Here is a 19,793-nt window from a genome sequence, read left to right on the forward strand (position 1 = left end):
GTGAACAAGTTTCATGTCCAATGAAGCCCCTGTATTTTAGAGTAGACAGAGCTAGCCTTCTGTTAAGAGAAGTTTCATCCTGTGTTTGGCTAACAAGGTCACCCACAGCAGAGCTGTCAAGAATCTGCTACTTAAGGAATTGGGGGGGTGGGGGGGAGGCCTTGAGTAGGAAAGTAGGTAGAGTCTGTTTAGGGAGCAGAGCTGTTCTCTAGAATTTGTGAGATAAATTAAAATTAAGTGAACTCAATTTAATATTTTTTATTTGCTATTTAATTTTGAACTGGTACTTTGTGTTATCTTGCTGTTTGATATTTTTCCTTGGGGACTTTTCTGTTCTTATTCCTTCAGTTTTTTGAGACAGGGTTTCTCTGTGTAGCCCTGGCTGTCCTGAAACTCATTCTATAGACCAGGCTAGCCTCAAATTCAGAGATCCACCTGCCTCTGCCTCCCGAGTGCTAGGATTAGGCATGTGCCACCACAACACTGGCCAGGCCCCTAGGGACTTCTCAGCAGAAATATTAAGGTTTGCTCATGCCTACATAAAATAAACTTTTAAATATTTTCTAACAGCCATTCAAGTCGTACCACTTAGTAAGAGTTAATTAGTAGGAGTTAGTGGATTGACAGGGAGCTAGTTCCTAGACTAACTCTTAAAACCTTAAAACACTACTTATCAGTAAAAATATTAGCATTTTATCTTAGGGCTTTCCAGTTTAAAGACTTTTTTTTTTTTGCATTCAGCATTTCAAAATTGACTGGTTACTGCAGAATATGAAATTTTTGTTATGCTGGGGAAGTATCTGCAAGACAGTGTTGTTTATGCCAGTATAGTGTTTTTCATGATTTCGGTAAATTTGATTTATAAACTCATTTATATTGGTAAAAGCTATTTATTATTCTTATTGTTCAACTAATTGGCTTCTTTCCCTGTCTTGCTGTCTCAAAAATGCAAGGAAATGGAAGTTAAGATACCATAGTACTTCTGAGGCAATAAACTGTTCAAATGCTTTCCCTTGATACCTTACTAAAAGATACAAAGTGGAAAAGCAACAGAAGTTGGAAACCCCTTTTACTGAAAAGTTTTGTTGTGGATACCTGTCTGATAAGTGTTGATATTCTCATTGGGTACATGTCATATGAAAGTCTGTGCTGAGGTTGTGGCTCTCGGGAGGTTGGAGAGATGAGAGGAAGAGCAATGTCTCCTTGTGAAGAACACAGAGTAGGGAAACAGCTAGAATAATTGACTTTGAGTGGTTAGGATTTTAAGGGGACACTGTTTTGTATTGGAATTGCTTTTACACTAGGGAGGACCCATGTGGTATTGTCTAAATTTTGGATATGCTGTTTTGTTATGTGTTAACTTTCTTCTATCTGCAATGATCTTGATTTCCTGACACAAAGTTTCACATATCCCAAGCTGGCCTTAAACTACGTAGCTGAGAAGGACCTTGAACTTTTGAGTCTCTTGTCTCACCTCACCGTTGGGATTACAGATTATAGATGTGAGCCACCTACATCTAGTTTATACTATGCCAGGAATCAAACCCAGGCTTTATGTATGTTAGACAATCACTCTGCCAACTGAGCCACATTCCCAGCCCCTATTCTGTATAAAACTTTTAAAGAATATTTACAAATAGTATGTGAAAAAATATATCATTTGAACAACTGTATTTTAAGATTTTTTTTTCCTTTTTGGTTTGAGATAGGGTTTCTTAGTATAATAGCCTAGCTGTCCTAGAACTAGCTCTATAGACCAGGCTGGCCTCAAATTCCCAGATATTCCTGCCTCTGCCTCCCAAGTGCCAGGATTAAAGGTGTGTGCCACAGTTGTATTTTAATATTTTTTTTCAAATTTCTGATAATTTTATACATGTGTACAATAAAATGATCATGTCAACTAACTCCCACCACTACCCGGCTTAGGTTTTGTTTTGTGGTTTGTTTTTTTTAAGCTAATTAGGGGACCTTTCTGTATTTTTCATGTTATTTACATTGAGTGAGTGAACTTGTTTTCTACATATGACTTTAGATTTTATTATGATTGATTTGTTCAGCAAACTAGTGAACTTCATCATCCTTTTCCTCTTGATCATCATGTGGTTTCAGAGCTATTTCATGGTACTCTATGGATCCTGTACCTCATTATGCTGGATCTTGAACATTTTATTGAAAGAGGATTCAGTAACCAGCACTTGCAGACTATATATGTACTGCAGCCTCAGAATTTGTCGGAATGGTGGAGAGTAAAACTTTTGGTCCTAGGAAATAGTTAGAAGGCTGCTGTAGAGGGCATTGATGAATTGTTTTCTAGGTATAATGGGCAGAGATCTTTAAGGAAACTGTCAAAGTATTTTGGGCAGAAAAAATTGCATGGACGACCATGATAACTCATTTTGAGAACTGCTAGCATTTGGTACAGTGGAAGAGAAAGGAACTGTATTATAGACATAACAGTATATGGATTTGGAAAAATGATGGAGAGGATTCATTTCAATGAGTTAGATTCATTCTGAAAATAGTTTTATGATAGATATGACTGGAGGCAGGATAGGCTTAGGGTGTTGTGAAAGTGTCTGGGGCAGGATAAGACCAAGCAAATGTAGGAAGTTTTTGCAGAGTAAATTAATACACACCTCACTCACAGCAGCACCACAGGGGACATGAAGTTCATTTGCATCCCATCAAAGAGGTCATCTGTTGGACCTGCTTTGCTTATTAGTTAGATCTAGAGAGTTTGGGATTAACTGAGGAAGCTATCCTGTTTGAGCAACCATATCTACTGAAACAAACAGCCTCTGACCTTCTGCCTTTGACTTAACTTGTTCTTGTGATTTCTTCTCTTTGATTCATAAATCTCTTTTCTGTACCATACCGTTTTCATTTTATAACTCTTTAGGACTTCTTTTTCTGTCTATGTTGAATCTTAAACTTATATTTTTAGTTCAGTCTGTTTTGAATTCTAGGACTATATATTCAATTACATTGTATGCATGGATTTTTCTATAGTGATGGTGTTCAAAATTGAGTATAGGAACCCTCAAAGGTGCCCTAAAATTATTTCTTGAGATCTGTAAGAGCCCCAAGATTCTCTTCAGGATTCAGATTGGATGCTACAACAAGTGAAATGAATCTTTTTCGTAGGATATCTGGGGCAAATATATGAACTCTCACACTCCGTGCTTTTCCAAATCAGTGTCTTTTTTTTCTATTCTGCCTCTCCTATCTTCTTTTTAATCTCTCCTAGCTTCCCCTAGCTTCTTCTCCCTACAGGAGCTTTGAAGTGATTAAAAAAAAAATTACAAGAGTTAACTCTCATTAGTCAAAAGCACATCCCTTGGGTAAAAAGATAAGGAACTGAGCCTTTGCCATGGTAACCCAAGGTTACAGGAGTAAGACTGTGAGCAGACCCTAGACCAGGGGTGGGGGTGAGGGATATAAGGCACAGTGCCCAGTGACAAACTTTGAGACATAGGTCTATTGTCAACAGACTGGCAAGCAAAGAATTGGCATGCTTTTCTTAAGGTGCTTTATGTAGTAGTAACCTTGGTTGGACATCTGTGACTCTGACTTTGTGCATAGCTGTAAGGTTTTAAACTCACGATCTATTTACAAAAAGCCTTTAGTCTACTTTTGAACTAAGTGAGCTAATTATGTGCAGTTAGCCTGAGCAAAAAGGAACAAAACAAGCTTTTTTTTGAAGAGTCTACTATCTTCAACAGGCAAATAGATCTAGTTATAAAGCATGCCCCAGCACATTTTCTATAGACCTATACAGCTAAATGAAAAGTCATCTTCCTGACAATCTACAGATATATGTGCCCGTAAGATTGAGTTGTAATCATGAGATTACATATACATGTCACATGAGATTGCACACTACAATGCAGGTATTAGGGGGACACCAGGCTGCTTTAGCAAAAGTGAGCAACAGTTTCCAGAGTTGATGGTCCTGCAGGCCTTGCCTGGACAGGATTAACCTCCATCAGAATCACTCCTCTGGTGGGTTGATGCTGTACATTTCCATGGTGTCTGACAGTAGTATTATATTGGTATTCTTTTACTGTGCTCTGGGACCATAAAAAGACAGATGCATGTGTCTTAAAGTAGTATAAGGCACACAAACAAAAAACACAGTGGTGTAGATAAATGACCCAGTCCTAATGGGTATGTTCATAATTTTCTGTTTCTTCTATGCTAATTAGTTCACCTGTTTACTTTTCCCATTTCTTTGTTGCTATTAAACATTCCCTTCTCTAGACTTTCAACTAGCTACAGGGTTGAGGGTTTTGTTTTGTTTTAAACTTATTTTTAAATTGAATGTTATTTTTTTGAAATAGGATCTTGAGTAGCCCAGACTGGCCTCAGACTTGATGTGTAGCCAAGGATGACCTTGAATTTCTGATCCTCCTGCTGAGAATCAAGCCCAGGGTAGCTTTATGCATGTTAGGCAAGCGCTCTGCTATTTGAGCCAAATACCCTGCCCTTGAGAGTAATTTTTAGAAAAGTTTTTTTCATTTCCCTTAAAAATATGTTAACTGGTTGTTTTGCTGTAATATAATCAAGCCTGTCAGTTCACTTTATAATCATTGATTTCTGGACCTAGTAAGATGGCTCAGTAGATAAAGGTGCTAGCTACTAAGCTCAACACCCTGATTTTGGTCCTTTGAATCCACCTGATAGGAGAGAACTGATTGCCACATGTTGTCCTCTGACTGCTGTGACAAATGAACAACCTCACATACACACGAAATGTAACTTTAAATCTTTTAAAATTGGTTTTGTTAGTACTTTACTGATTCATTCTTTCTGTTGCCTTTACTTTATTTGCCTTCCTGAGTTGTTTATTTTATATCTTGATTGTTCGAAATAATTACACTATAAATTTATCTTTGAGCACTAGCTTAGCTGAACCTCAATATGTTTTATTTTATGCTTTATACTATTTCCTAGTCTTGCAATTTTGGTAATTAAGGCAGTTTTATTTACTAGCTTTGTCATTTATAATGATGATGTTTTTGACCCAGAAAATTTGTTGTTTATATAGTTGTTTATATTTATACAGTTTATAACTTATCAAATGATTTCTTTGGTTTTTTTGAGACAGGGTTTCTTTGTGTAACAGTCCTAATTGTCCTGGAATTAGCTCTGTAGACTAGGCTGGCTTTAAACTCACAGAGATCTTCCTGTCTCTGCTCCCAAGTGCTGGCAGTGAAGGCATGCACCACTACCATCCAGTGAGGCTTTACCTTTAAACAAATGAACTTAACTCTTTCATATTTGTGGTGATTATACATATTATGAGGGCTTGTTCTTTGTATTTTAAGCATTTTATATTAATCACAATTTTGAAATTTTTATTTTATTTTCATGTCTTTTGAACATGTTTTTAGTTTTTTTTCCCTTCTGTCTAATGGTTTGGGTTCTTACTGACATAATTAAGTATTTAAATATATATGTACAACAGCCAGAATTACCCACTACTGATTACCTATACCCTTTAAATTCATTTATTAGCTTTATTTTTTTGAGATTTAAAATTTTTTAAATCTAATATGTGTGGTATATCTATACACCATATGCATGTCTGATATCTACAGGGGTCAGAAGAGAGCATCCTGTTTTCTGGGTCTTACAGACAATTATGAATTGCCATGTGGGTGCTGGGAATTGAACCTAGATCCTTTGGTAGAACAGTCAGTGCTCTTAACCACTCCAGTCCTGTGTTTTGATTTTCAGTAATATAATTGATATTAATAAACCCTCTATTCTAGGATCAACAACTTACTTTACTAACTTAAGTTCACAGTCAGTTGTCAGATAGCATGTTGAATCCAGTATTAAGCACATTAAAAAAAACAGACAAAACAGGCTTTTTTTTTTAATGTTGCCTATAATTTCTAGTTACATTTGTTTTATCTTCCTTTCATTTTGGAGGCACTTTAAGTATTCTAATACTTTGTACTGTGTGTGTGTGTGTGTGTGTGTGTGTGTGTGTGTGTCTTAATGCATAGAGATCAGATGACATCTTGTGGGAGTCTTTTTTTTTTAACCGTGTGTGTTGTCAAACTTACTGAGCATAGGTTGTCAAACTTAGTGGCAAGCTTTTTTACTTGCTGGGCCACCTTGACAGCCATAAAATATATTTCAAATCACTAATCCTTCCATATTATTGTAAGATGCACAAAGGAATCTATGTCATTATTACCTATTGAGACCATTATGTTAAGAGAAAAAAATTAAGACATAAATTAGATCAACAAAATACTTGGCCCAAATTATTAAAAGACTTGTTAGTAAGCATAAAAAATAAAAAGGATGGACCTGGAGAGATGGCTCAATAGTTAAGAGCATGCACATATTGCTCATACATACATATAGGCAAACACTTAAACATATAAAAATAAATATTCTTTTTGAAGACTGAAAATGATGGGGCCAATGAGATGGTTTGTGGCCAAACCTGACAAAACCTAAGTTTGGTCCCCAGGATCTTGTTCGCTCTCGCTCTCTCTCTCTCTCTCTCTCTCTCTCTCTCTCTCTCTCTCTCTCTCTCTCTCTCCCTCTCCCTCTCGCTCTCGCACGCACGCACGCACGCACGCACGCACACACACTGTCCTAGTCAGGGATACTAGTCAGTGATACTACTGCTGTGATGAAACACTATGACCAAAAGCAGCTTGGGGAGGAAAGGGTTTATTTCGAGGCAGGAGGTGATGTATAGGTGCCATGGAGTTGGGCTGCTTACTGGCTTGCTCCTCATGGCTTGTTCAGCCTGCTTTCTCATAAAACCTAGGACCACCTGCTCTAGCCATACCTATAATGTGTAGCCCCTCTCCCATCGGTCACTAAGAAAATGCCCCAAAGCCTTGCCTTTAACTAAACCTTATGGAGGAGACATTTTCTCAATGAGGCTCCCTCTGCTTTGATGAGTCTAGCTTGTGCCACGTTGACATATACTAAATAAATAAAATGATGATGGATGAAAGAGTTCCAAACAATAGAGAGAATATTTGTTAGTTTTTTATTGTAATTTCTCTTGGACTACAGTTTGCTTGAGTCCTGTAAAAAATAAAGTCACCTTGGAAAAAAAGGAAGACATGATTTTATATTAGAAAATGTTAATGTGAGAGAGAGTCAATCAAACTCAGCAAGTCTTTACAGAAGGGAAATTAGTTTGGATTGCTGAACGAAAGGCAGCCCTGGAACTGATGGTGCAGAAGGAAGCTGGGTTGAATACTCTAACAACACAGTGAGCAAAGCCTCAGTCACAGCATCTTTACAGTAGAAACACTTGACAATAGCTCTTGTGTAGGCCACAACAATAGCATCTATTGAATGGTTACAGTTTGCTGGGTGATTGACTAAGGCCATCCCTGCTTTATAGAATTTGTTTATAGAATAGAAACAAATGAGATTTCTTCCATTGAAGGGCATCTAGGTTGTTTCCAGGTTCTGGCTATTACAAATAATACTGCTATGAACATAGTTGAACAAATGCTTTTGACATATGATAGAGCATCTCTTGGGTAAATTCCCAAGAGTGGTATTGCTGGGTCGAGGGGTAGGTTGATCCCGAATTTCCTGAGAAACCGAAACACTGACTTCCACAGTGGTTGCACAAGATTGCATTCCCACCAGCAATGGATGAGTGTACCCCTTACTCCACAACCTCTCCAGCAAAGGCTATCATTGGTGTTTTTGATTTTAGCCATTCTGACAGGTATAAGATGGTATCTCAAAGTTGTTTTGATTTGCATTTCCCTGATCGCTAAGGAGGTTGAGCATGACCTTAAGTGTCTTTTGGCCATTTGAACTTCTTCTGTTGAGAATTCTCTGTTCAGTTCAGTGCCCCATTTTTTAATTGGGTTAATTAGCCTTTTAAAGTCTAGTTTCTTGAGTTCTCTATATATTTTGGAGATCAGACCTTTGTCTGTTGTGGGGTTGGTGAAGATCTTCTCCCAGTCAGTAGGTTGCCTTTGTGTCTTAGTGACAGTGTCCTTTGCTTTACAGAAGCTTCTCAGTTTTAGTAGGTCCCATTTATTCAATGTTGCCCTTAATGTCTGTGCTTCTGGGGTTATACCTAAGAAGCGATCACCTGTGCCCATCTGTTGTAGGGTATTTCCCACTTTCTCTTCTATCAGGTTCAGTGTTATCGGGCTGATATTGAGATTTCTAAGTTGGGCTAAGGGTGTTTTACTTAAGCCTTTACCGGAATTTTCTCAAGTGTCCTCACCAGAGTTTTATTTTGTTCTATAGTGGGATTGAACCATTGCAGGTATATAGAATGGTATGCCAGCTGTCTTAGGGTTTCCATTGTTGTGAAGAGACACCATGACCACAGCAACTCTTATAAAGGAAAATGTTTCATTTTGGTGGCCCGCTTAGGTTCGGACGTTTAGTCCATTGGTGGGACATGACAGTGTGCAGGCAGACATGTGTTGAAAAGGTAGCTGAGAGTTCTACATCTTGATCAGCAGGCAACAGGAAGTGGTCTGTCTCACTAGGTACATGAAACCTCAAAGCCCTCCTCCACAATAACACATTTCCTCTAACGTATTTCCATATATACTCCAACAAGGCCATACCTCTTAATAGTTCCACTCTCTTTGGACACTATTTTGGGCCTTTTCTTTCAAACTACCACACCACCATTACAGAATAGCCAGTACTTAAACAGGCATATGTCCTGTGCTTTGCAATGACTAAAGCGTTTGATACTGGAATGTCTTACAGCAGGTTCATTGAGGCTGAAGTTGAAGCCTAAGTCCAGATACCATGCCAATTGTGGTTTTGAGAATGAGGTCTATTTTTGTAGCTTTAAGGTGCTTCCATTAGTTTATTTACAGATATTCGTGCTGAACAGTTAGAATCACCTATCACTTTCCAGTCAATCCTGCACCACACAAGTATTTTCTTAGATTTGTCTAAGGTGCTGTCCAGGTCATTCCTCACTCTTGAAAGCTGCACAGGTTCCATCCTGTCTCCTGCATTTGCATCCTGTTCTGAACTTGTTCTTTGCTTAGATATATTCACCAGTGGAAAATTCATAATCTTGCCCTTTGTATGGAAATAAAGCCTTTTCCACCTGTATCTTCTAAATACTTAAAGTAGTGACCAAGTACAACATGACTGTATCCACTTGTAACCCCAGCACAAGAATGTGTACCCTTGTGGATACTTGAGTAGCTTGTCAGGAGAAGTAAAGTTTGACTCTAGGCAGTGGCATCTCTTCAGAAATTTGAGCCTCTGACTGAGGCTGTTCTGACGCTTAAAGCTTCTGTTCGGTTGTTTTCATAGTGCCTTTGAGTTTGAGGGTAAGGTGTACTTCACTGGCTAATCTTTTCCACCTCTGTTCTTTTGTTGGAATTAGTGCCAGAACAGATAAAGCCCAGTGTAAGCCAGCCTCAGCCTGCCAACTCTGATAACGGCACTTCCACAGCAACCAGCACTAATAATAATGCCAAGCGAGCTACAGCCAGCAATCAGCAGCCGCCGCCGCAGCAGCAACAGCAGCAGCAGCAGCAAGAGCAGCAACAGCAGCCACAGGCCTTGCCTCGGTATCCTCGTGAAGTACCTCCACGATTTCGCCACCAGGAACACAAACAGCTTCTAAAGAGGGGTCAGCATTTTCCTGTCATAGCAGCAAACCTGGGATCTGCTGTTAAGGTGTTAAACAACCAATCAGAAAGCAGTGCTGTAACAAATCAACAGCCACCAAATAACGGAGAGGTGCAGAACAGCAAAACCCAGTCAGGTGAGAAAAGACCTTTCCTATAGGACTCATTTTTGGTAGTGTAGTAACGTTTATAATCTCTGATTTTTTGGTGATATGTTTTGTATGGCAAGAACTCAAGAGCTGGGCTTTAAGAATCCTGAATAGGCCACTTGAGTGGAGAATTCTTTACTGCCAGTTACATACTTACCTTACTTAGAAAGTGAATATTGTGATTGTTTTCATCTTCTCTCAGGTCCCATATTTATTAAGTTTGTAGTTAAAAGTGAGCCCTCCCCACTCCTTGTGCTATGCGGTCACCCCCTGACCTTCCCTGGTGACTATCACTTGCTGCCTGGATGTTCTTTTATGTATGCCAAGCATTGCTCTGTGTTAAAATATATTGCCCTACTTCACAGCTAGTAAGTAGTACATTTTGGACTCAAAGTTCTGTCTGATTCCAGAGCTATGCTCATAACCACCATGGTGCTCTTTGGCAATACATTTCTTGTGATAGGAAAGGAAAAGGAAGACATTTCTAATCCATGTCTCTAGAGCTGCACATTATGAGAAGGACACATATAGTTATCATGATTAAAACTACTTCCTGTTCCCCAAAACCACTTACTACCTGTGTCAGATTGATCAAAAAGCTAATTCATGGGATCTTATGGAAGCATTTTCTCCATTGAGGTTCCCTCATTTCAGATAACTCCAAAACAAGATTAGTTAGCTTACTCTTACATTTATAGAAAGACCTTCACTTTCCAAAACAGTTTAACATTGTATATAATCCAGGTTGTAGATAATTAAGAAGTTGAGGGGGCTGGAGAGATAGCTTAGATGGTAACAACACTGACTTACCTTCCAGAGGTCCTGAGCTCAATTCCCAGAAACCACATGGTGTCTCACAATCATCTGTAATGAAATCTCGTGCCCTTTTCTGGCATGGAGGTGTATAGGCAAGAGGAATATTGTAGACATAATAAATAAATCCTTTTTTTTTTTTTTTGCAGGATGAGGTTGAATGTTTATTCAAGGGGTTATGGAGGAGGATGGGTGAAGGGGGTGCAGAGAGAGAGAGAGAGAGAGAGAGAGAGAAGAGGAGAAAGAGACAGAGAAGGGGGAAGCAGAGAAGTGGGAAGAGAGGCAGAAGCGAAGCTGCCTCTCCTAGAGGAAGATGGAAAAGACAATAAATAAATCTTTATAAAAAGAAGTTGAATTTTATTTGGGAAGCCAGTTTAAAAGAAAATGTATTCTTCATTGGCATAAGCAATCTGTTACTAAGATCTTAGGAGAGTGTTCCTTATCCATGAAGTGCCTGAGTCCCTGCTGTGAGCCAGGTAGGGTGGTATATGATAAACGGGCAGTGAAGGGACGTATATTTAGAAAAGTTTAGGTATGCCTCTTCCTTTTGGGAAAGGGAAGAATAAAGCTATTTTAAAAATGGAAACAACGGTAGTATAAGAGTTGTGTATCTCAGTAAGTGTGGGGCTGGAAGGATGTTCACTCAGTAAAGTCACAAGGACCAAGTTCAGATTTTTCAGCATCCCTATTTTAAAAAAGCCAAATAGAGTGATGCACATTTGTAATCCCAGCACAGGGAAGACATGGTAAGGGAGGATCCTTGGGACTTGCTGGCAAGCTAATCTAGCCAAATTGGCCATGTCCAGGTTCTGTGACAAACCTTGTGTGGAAAAATAAGATTGGAGACACCTAGCATTGGGTTCTGTCCTCCACATGCACACGTGCCTACATATGGCCAACATATACACATACACAAAATGAGTATGGGTCAAAAGAGTCAAGTTTTGTAGATGTTCATTCTGATGAGAAGTTACCATGTGTGAGCATAGGAAGAAAAAGCCTCCAAAGAAATCAATGAAGAAGTCCGTGCTGCCTCCCCATCCCTACCTCTTTTTAGGAGGTACAGGCAGGGCTGGAGAGATGGTTCAGTAGGTCTGAGTTCAGTTCCCAGAACCCACATGGCATCTCATAGTTGCCTTATGCCCTCTTCTGGTATGCAGATGTACATGCAGGCAAAGTACCATATACATAAAATGCATAAATAAATAAATTCTTTTAGTAAAGAGCTTGGCAAGCAGCTATACATTTATTTGGAGGCATTAAATCCCAAAGCCATTAGGTAAGGAAGACTGAAACTTAAACACTCCAGAGAATAAAGTTGGCACATTTGTCTTTAAAGGTTTATTTAAATTTTTTTAAATATATCTGTACATGTGCTCCTGCATGAGTACATATGTACTATGTGTGCAGGAGCCACATCATATCTCCTGAAACTTGAGATCAAGGCAGCTGTAAACCCCTTGTAGGTGCTAGGAACTGAGCCGGATCCGCTGCAAGAGCATTAAGTGCTCTTAACCACTGAGCCAGCTTTCTAGCCCTGGTACTTTTTGTCTTTAAAAGATATTTCTGACTCTCCTCTTGCAAGTGTATTTCATGTACTTATATTAATAGATCACTGTGTATTCTGTTTGTAGTGGTAGCTGAAACTTTAGCTATAAAACAGACCATGAGAAGTCAGTGAGCCAGAAAAGGTTCCTTGTAAGAATCAGATCTTACAGAGCTAATGGCAATGAGTGTGTCGATCGCAGGACTGCTCTTTACAGGGTGTGTGTCATGACTGTGTACAAGTGAGGTGCATATATTCTTTTTGCACACATCAGATAGTACCATATTTGTTCTACACATTAGGAAGCAGCCAACTAGTGATGACAGTGTAAGTTACATGCTCAGACACTCAGAGACACTTTAATTGTGTAGATGATACAGAATTCAGAATTGCTTGTATTTAGCCTTTTTAGATTAGGAGTAGATTTGGCATGATGCAATACATAGAAATCAAATTCAAATTTTCATGGTCAAGAGGAAAAAGATGCCTCTCTTGTCCTAGTATATTCTGTGCAAAGAGTAAAATGAATACTTAGATAAGATGCAAAACCACCCTCAGGCTAGCAGGTAAGGGATATAAATAGTGGGTTCTCTTCTCAAGCAGCTCTGCACTTCATTTTGTTAGGACCTTGTGCAATGCTAAGCCCTGACCTGTCATTATCTGATATAGTCTCCAACAGTGTGATTGATGGGGGATGTCAAGATGGTTCATTAGGTAAAAACACTGGCTCTGCAAAGCCTAATGACCCGAGTTCAATCTTGAGAACCCTGTGAAGTTATTAGGAGAGAACTGACACCACAGAGTTGTCTTCTGACCTATAGCACACAGGTACTCACACTTACATAATGCACACAGTAGGAACAGTAAACACAGTCTCAGATTACCTCTTTGCACTTGACTCATAGCCTGCTCTTGCTCAATTAGCCCGAGTTAGAAGACTGTAGTGGTGGTAATATCACTCAGCAGCCCGGACAGAATAGTGTTTTATGGCCAGAATGCTATAATCTCTCCTTCTCTTCTATATGGCATAATCCATGTGGTACAGTTACAAAGACTAGAACAGTTTATGTCCATCCTCTCTAGCCCAAGGGCTGGCACCACTCTTAGTTGACTCACTGTGTTTTGTTTTTTTCTGTCACACACACAGCACATATACATTATGGTTAAACCTTTTGAAGTTGAAATGGTGAACCTCATGGCACTTCCTCTTTAGTGCCCTGACACTAGGGGTAGTCTCTTCTCCAGCTTTGACACTGTTGTTTATATCCCCTGTCCACGGGACTACTAACAATTCATCAGTGTCTTCTAATAGTTGTTCACATTTCTGCTCTGCATTTCAAGGTAGCTTTGTTTGTTCATGGTATGAAATATAAAAAAGCATGTAAGATAGTACCATATTGTTTATGGATAAATTCAAATATAAAATGTAAAGGTTTTATTTGTCTATTGGCAAAATAGACATGTAGAGAACAATGTAGGGAGTCTTCCCCTAGCACTCTGTACTTATTAAAGTGGTGTTACAGAAATTATTTTTTATCAATTTCCTGTATTTGAAATATTCCCTCCCTCCATTTTTTTTTTTATTTTTCTTTTTTTAAAAGGAAGCTCAAAGACATTTAAGCTATAATGTGAAATGAGTAAAAATTTGGAGGGCATTAAGATTTCTGAAAGTGTTTCAAGATTGAAATGGTCTTACCCCTCCCGTTGGTCTCTTCCAAGGTAGCATGTATAACTTGCACTTCTAGCACCCACTGTCCTTCCTTTCACCTGGGAACACTGTAATGTCTACTTGCTTTGAGTTTCTCTAAGTCACTATATCCTTGAGACTCTTAGAGAACTTTTGTCCTCCTATTTTTAGAAGTCTTACAGTAATGGCATACACTGCTATAGTTCTCTGCGATCTTCCTCTTGCTCACTAACCAGAGAGCTGTTGATACCAGGATGTCAGATGCAGACTGTTGAAAGTATTGAAATGTGAATTATGTTTTGTTTTCAAAAGTCTCTTGTAAGTAGATGTTGTTGGTGTTTGGTTTTGATTTTTTTTTCTTTCTAATCACTTCTTTCTTAAAAGCTTCATTTTTAAGAAAGTGATTCCGTTAAAATCAGGAGGAACAAGACAAAGCTGTTCACTCTCTGCATGTCTCTTCAACATAGTTCTTGAAGTTCTGGCTATAGCAATAAGACAAAAGGAGATCAAGGGGATACAAATTGAAAACAAAGAAAGTCAAACTTTTGTTATTTGTAGATGATATGATAGTATATAAGTGACCCACAAACTCTACCAGGGAACTCCTACAGATGATAAATACCTTCAATTATGTGGTAGAATACAAGATTAACTCAAAAAAGTCAGTAGCCCTCCTACATACAAATGATAAGCTGAGAAAGAAATCAGAGAAACATCACCTTTCACAATAGCCACAAACAACATAAAATATCTTGGGGTAACATTAACCAAAGAAGTGAAAGAACTGTACAAGAACTTTAAGTCTTTGGAAAAAGAAATTGAAGAAGATACCAGAAAATGGAAAGATCTTCCATGCTTTTGGATAGGTAGGTTCAACATAATAAAAATGGCAATCCTATCAAAAGCAATCTATAGATTCAATGCAATCCCCATGAAAAAATCCCAACACAGTTCTTCACAGACCTTGAAAGAACAATAATCATCTTCATATGGAAAAACCGAAAAACCCAGGATAGCCAAAACAATCCCGTACAATAAAGGAGCTTACGGAGTCATCACCATCCCTGACACCTATGAACACCTGATTTTTTGTCAGAGAAGCTAAAATTATACAATGGAAAAAAAGCATCTTCAACAAATGGTGCTGGCGTAACTGGCAACATGTAGAAATATGCAAATAGACCCATATCTATCCCCATGCGTAAAACTCAAATCGAAATGGATTAAAGACCTCAATATAAATCTGACCACACTGAACCTCACAGAAGAGAAAGTGGGAAGTAGACTTCAATGCATGGGCACAGGAGACAGAGTAACAATAAACAATAAATAAATAAATAAATAAATAAATAAATAAATAAATAAATAAATAAATAAATAAATAAATGAGACCTCCTGAAATTGAGAAACTGAGAAGCTTCTGTAAAGCAAAGGACACAGTAACACAAAAAGGCAGCCTACTGAATGGGAAAAGATTTTCATCACATCAGACAAAGGACTGATCTACGAAATATATAAAGAAATCAAGAAATTAGACATCAAAATTCTAAATAATCCAATAAAATATGGGGTACAGAACTAAACAGAATTCTCAACAGAAAAATTTCAAATGACCAAAAGATACTTAAGGAAATGTTAGACATCCTTAGCCGTCAGGGAAATGCAAATCAAAATAATTCTGAGATACCATCTTACACCTGTCAGAATGGCTAAGATCAAAAACACCAACGATAGCTTATACTGGACAGGATGTGGAGTAAGGGAAACACTCATCCATTGCTGTAGGAATGCATACTTGTACAATCATTTTGGAAATCAGTATGGCGGTTTCTCAGAAAATTGGGAATCAACCTACATCAGGATCTAGTATTACCACTCTTGGGCATATACCCAAAAGATGCTCAATCATACTACAAAGGCATTTGTTCAGCTATGTTCATAGCAGCATTATTTGTAATAGCCAGAACCTGGATACAACCTAGATGCCCCTCAAACTGAAGAATGGATAAAGAAAATAAAGCACATTTACACATTAGAGTACTACTCAGGGGGAAAAAAAAACAATGGCATCTTGAATTTTGCATGCAAATGAATGGAACTAGAAAATACTATCTTGAGTGAAGTAACCCAGACCCAAAAAGATGAATATAGTATGTACTCACTTGTAAGTGGATACTAGTTATAAACAAAGGATATTGAGTCTATAGTAATAAGGTAAACTCTTAAGGAAAACATATATAGATCTACCTGGAAAGTCCAAATAGACAAGATTGCCTGAAAAATTGGGAGCATGGGGATAGGGAGGGAAAGGAAGGTGGAAGGGAGAGAAAAGGGAAGAGGTGATGAGAACTTGAGGGAACGGGATAGTCGAGATGGAGGAAGGACAGAGATGAGAACAAGGAAAGATATCTTGATTGAGGGAGCTGTTACGGGGCTAGCAAGAAACCTGGCTCTAGAGAAATTCCCAGGAATCCACAAGGATAACCCCAGCTAAGACCATAAGCAATAGAGGAGAGGGTGCCTGAACTGGCCTTGCCCTGAAGTCAGAATGACGCATATCTTAAATATCACTGTAGAACTTTCATCCAGCCACAGATGGAAACAGAGGCAGAGACCTGTACTGAGCTTCCAAAGTTTAGTTGAAGAGTGGGAGAAATGAGAATATAAGCAAAGAGGTGAACCCACTGAAACAGTTTACCTGAGCTAATGGGATCTCCAATTCCAGCCGGATTGGGAGGGAAGCATAGGACCAAACCAGTCCCTCTGAATGTGGTTGACAGGTGCATAGCTGGGGCAGACTGAGGGGCCACTGGCAGTTGCACCGGGATTTATCTCTACTGCTTGTACTGGCTTTTTGAGATCCTATTCTCTTTGGATGGATACCTTGCTCAGCCTAGATATAGTAACGAGGGCCTTGGACTTTCCCCAAAGTAATGTGCCTGAGGAATAGATGGGGGCTGGGGGAGTTGTGGAGGGGAGGGAGTGGGAACTTGGATTGGTATGTATAATGATAAAAGATAAGTTTGTTTTCTTTTTTTTAAAAAAAATAAAAAATGTTAAAAATCTCTGCATAATGTCTATCTCTTCTCTTCTTGTACCGTCTGCTCCTCTTGTGTATTTAGCAGTTTCTCTGACCAGCTCTCAAGTTTTATTCCTTTCCATGTCTTTGTTTCATGTTTCTCCATGTTTCAGGGGCCATGTCATCTGGAATCTTCAGCTAATATTAGGTTCCTTTAAACTCAGTATGTCCAAACTTGAACTCATCTTCCTTCTTGATGCCTCTGTCCGCCACAGATCATTCACAAACCCATCTAGAGTCATCAAAATCATTCTTGAATCTTACCTTTGTTAGTCATGACTCACGGTTTATCATGCTCTGCTCATTTTGAACTCCAGATTTCTGTTTCTTTTCTCCCCTTTTTACTGTCAGTTGCTTGCTTAGTGGAAGGACATAGTCAACATCTGGTCAAAAGCAGCATGCTTTTCCTGACTAATGTGTTCAGCTTTCTTGTGCTTTCTCATTGACATGTTGTCTCATTAACTGATTCCAAGACACATCAGCAGAATTGAGTAGTTATCATAGACCATCTTGCCCATGAAAATATTTGTTAATTGGAGCAGAAGTTTGCTGCTCCTAGACCAACAGCTCAGAAATAGGTACTCTGAACATTATTTACTGAATCATCATCAGCCCTGAGTATTATTTACTTTTGAAGCTTTCTTCTGGTGAGACTTAAAGTGTTTAACTTAAAAAGGAACATTTAAGTATTTGAAAGGGAAAAAAACTATTGAATTTCCTTCAGCTTCAATTCTTGTTGAGAGTGTTGTTTCTTCCATCAGTCATTTAGCTGACATCAGCTGTTTTGGCTCTGCTCTCTAGACCCTGTTTGCACAGGTATCCCCAATACACTGTTTCATCCTTCTAGGTCTGGGTCAGCTAGCGCCTCTCCTAGAATTGTTTCTGAATGGGATGCTGATGGCATTTTTTGTTTGTTTGTTTTGTGTTTTCAAGACAAGGTTTCTCTGTGTGGCCTTGGCTGTCTTAGAACTCACTCTGTAAAACCAGGCTGGCCTCTTAAGTCAGAGATCCCTCTGCCTCCCCAGTGCTAGTTTTAAAGGTGTATACCACCATGCTCAGCACTGATGGTAATATGGATTTCACTTAGTAATGTGTAGCACCACACTGTATGAAAACTTTGATTTTACATTTACACGGTAATGCTCCCTTCCTTCCTATAATACAGGGGTTTACGATCGCAGTGTTCCTCACTGTTTCTTGGGGCAAAGTCATGGTCATATTGTACTTATGAGCCTGAATGTTTTATTCCTTGTTGCTTAGAGTAATGAGCATTGATTTCCTTCTTCTACTGGACTTTTGTGTCTGATCAGCTTCTGACTGATTCCTGAGTTGCCATTTCCTTTTGCCACCATTTCTCTCTATATACGGTAGCATTTTCAAAATCAAAAATGTCTTGAGAAGTCATTTGTAATAATTCACTTTAGAAATAATTTATCAATTAGGATTTATTGAAAATATCAAGTATGCTACAGTTTCAAAATGGAATTTTAAGTCATAATTACTGAAGGTATCTCCATATTTTCCTAAAGTAATTAAGAATAACAGCAATATTAATTTTATTCCTAAAATAATTAAAATAACAACAATAGCAAACCATTAGATCACCACAAACATCTCCAGGCAAGGTCAATGTCGGAATCAGAGAACACTTGTAGTAGCATTAAAGGTGATGGAACCCATTTGCAGGGTCAGCAGCTGCTGATGTTTTCATTCTCTGTAAGAAAAAATTGGTTATTTTATGGTTTCTTTTTTTGGTGTGGGCTGGAGGTAGATGGTTTAGACAAAGACTCACTTTGTGACCCAGACTAGCTTGAAACTCTTCATGCCCTTGCACCAGCCTCCTTAGTACTGGGATGACAGCTGTAGCAGGGCTCCTGCTGTTAGCCCCAAACTCACAGAGACTTGCCATGGCCTGCCTGGTTTCTTTTCTTTGATGAATAAAAATTCTCTTTACCAGTAACTTGTTTTCCTCCCTTTTTAAAAAACTTTAATTATTTGCTGGCTTTGATTTATTGTCTCATTTAAAAAAAAAATTCCAAGTCCTTTTCTCCTACAAATTTAAAATGTTGACCTTTGCTCTAACTTTGGCATCTACTTGGTTCTGTTAGTAAATTGGCTTCAGGTTTAGTAGTGCTTATACAGTCTCTTGGTGCACTGTGTTGTCTGTTATGTGATCCTGCAGGCTCCCACTGTTTGAGACTGGGGGCAGTTCTTGTACTTGTTAAACACACATGTCTAAGTCACTTTTAATTCTCTTATACATCTCTGGTTGAGCACAGAGTCTTGCTGCTTCATTCCTTCCAGGATTGAGTTTCTGTAGCAAGTTTATTTCTATGGGCTGCAATAAAGCCTAATTATATAGGACTTTCAAGTATTTTTGTTACTTATTTTCTAAGTGATTTTATGACTTTTGAAAATCGAGATCTCTCTCTCACACACGGTATATAGTAAAGTCACTTTTTCTTGGTAATTTTTATTTTTTGACAGAATCTGTTGTGTAGCTCAGGTTGACCTCTATCTAGCTCATTATGCAGCTGATGATGACTTTGAACTTACGATACTCCTCTTTCCACTACCACATCCCTCCACTGCTGGGATCATAGACTTGTATTATCATGCCCAGTTTCTGCAGTGGTGGGAACTGAACCCAGGGCTTTGTGTATGCTAGACAAGCATTCCACCAACTAAGCTATGTCCATATGATTGGGTTTTTTTGTGTCCTTGTGAATTTATCTTGTTATAATGTATCAGGTAGTCCTTCCAGCACAGGATTGAATAGTAGTGTTGTTGACATGTATTCTTTTTCCATGTTGTAGTGGGAATGCTCTGGGCATTTTCATTGTTCACTCCAAGTCTATACTCTTATTTTCAGTGTGGGTAGTTTTATTGTAGATGCTCA

General features: G+C 38.6%; 1 protein-coding gene across 5 annotated transcripts in view; it reads left to right on the plus strand.

Moving 5' to 3' along the window:
* The window catches only part of Tnrc6a (trinucleotide repeat containing adaptor 6A), an 82,031-nt gene that overhangs the window by 32,861 nt on the left and 29,377 nt on the right, over positions 1-19,793 (plus strand). For 4 of the 5 annotated variants that reach the window (XM_075972114.1, XM_075972118.1, XM_075972117.1 and 1 more), the window contains one exon: positions 9,374-9,757. The exons of the other annotated variant lie outside the window; for it this stretch is intronic. In XM_075972114.1, the coding sequence (XP_075828229.1) occupies positions 9,374-9,757 (384 nt within the window). The remainder of the gene's footprint in view (positions 1-9,373; positions 9,758-19,793) is intronic. 5 annotated transcript variants of the gene reach the window in all.

The sequence above is a fragment of the Microtus pennsylvanicus genome, chromosome 5, assembly GCF_037038515.1.
Source record: "Microtus pennsylvanicus isolate mMicPen1 chromosome 5, mMicPen1.hap1, whole genome shotgun sequence".
Lineage (NCBI taxonomy): Eukaryota > Metazoa > Chordata > Mammalia > Rodentia > Cricetidae > Microtus > Microtus pennsylvanicus.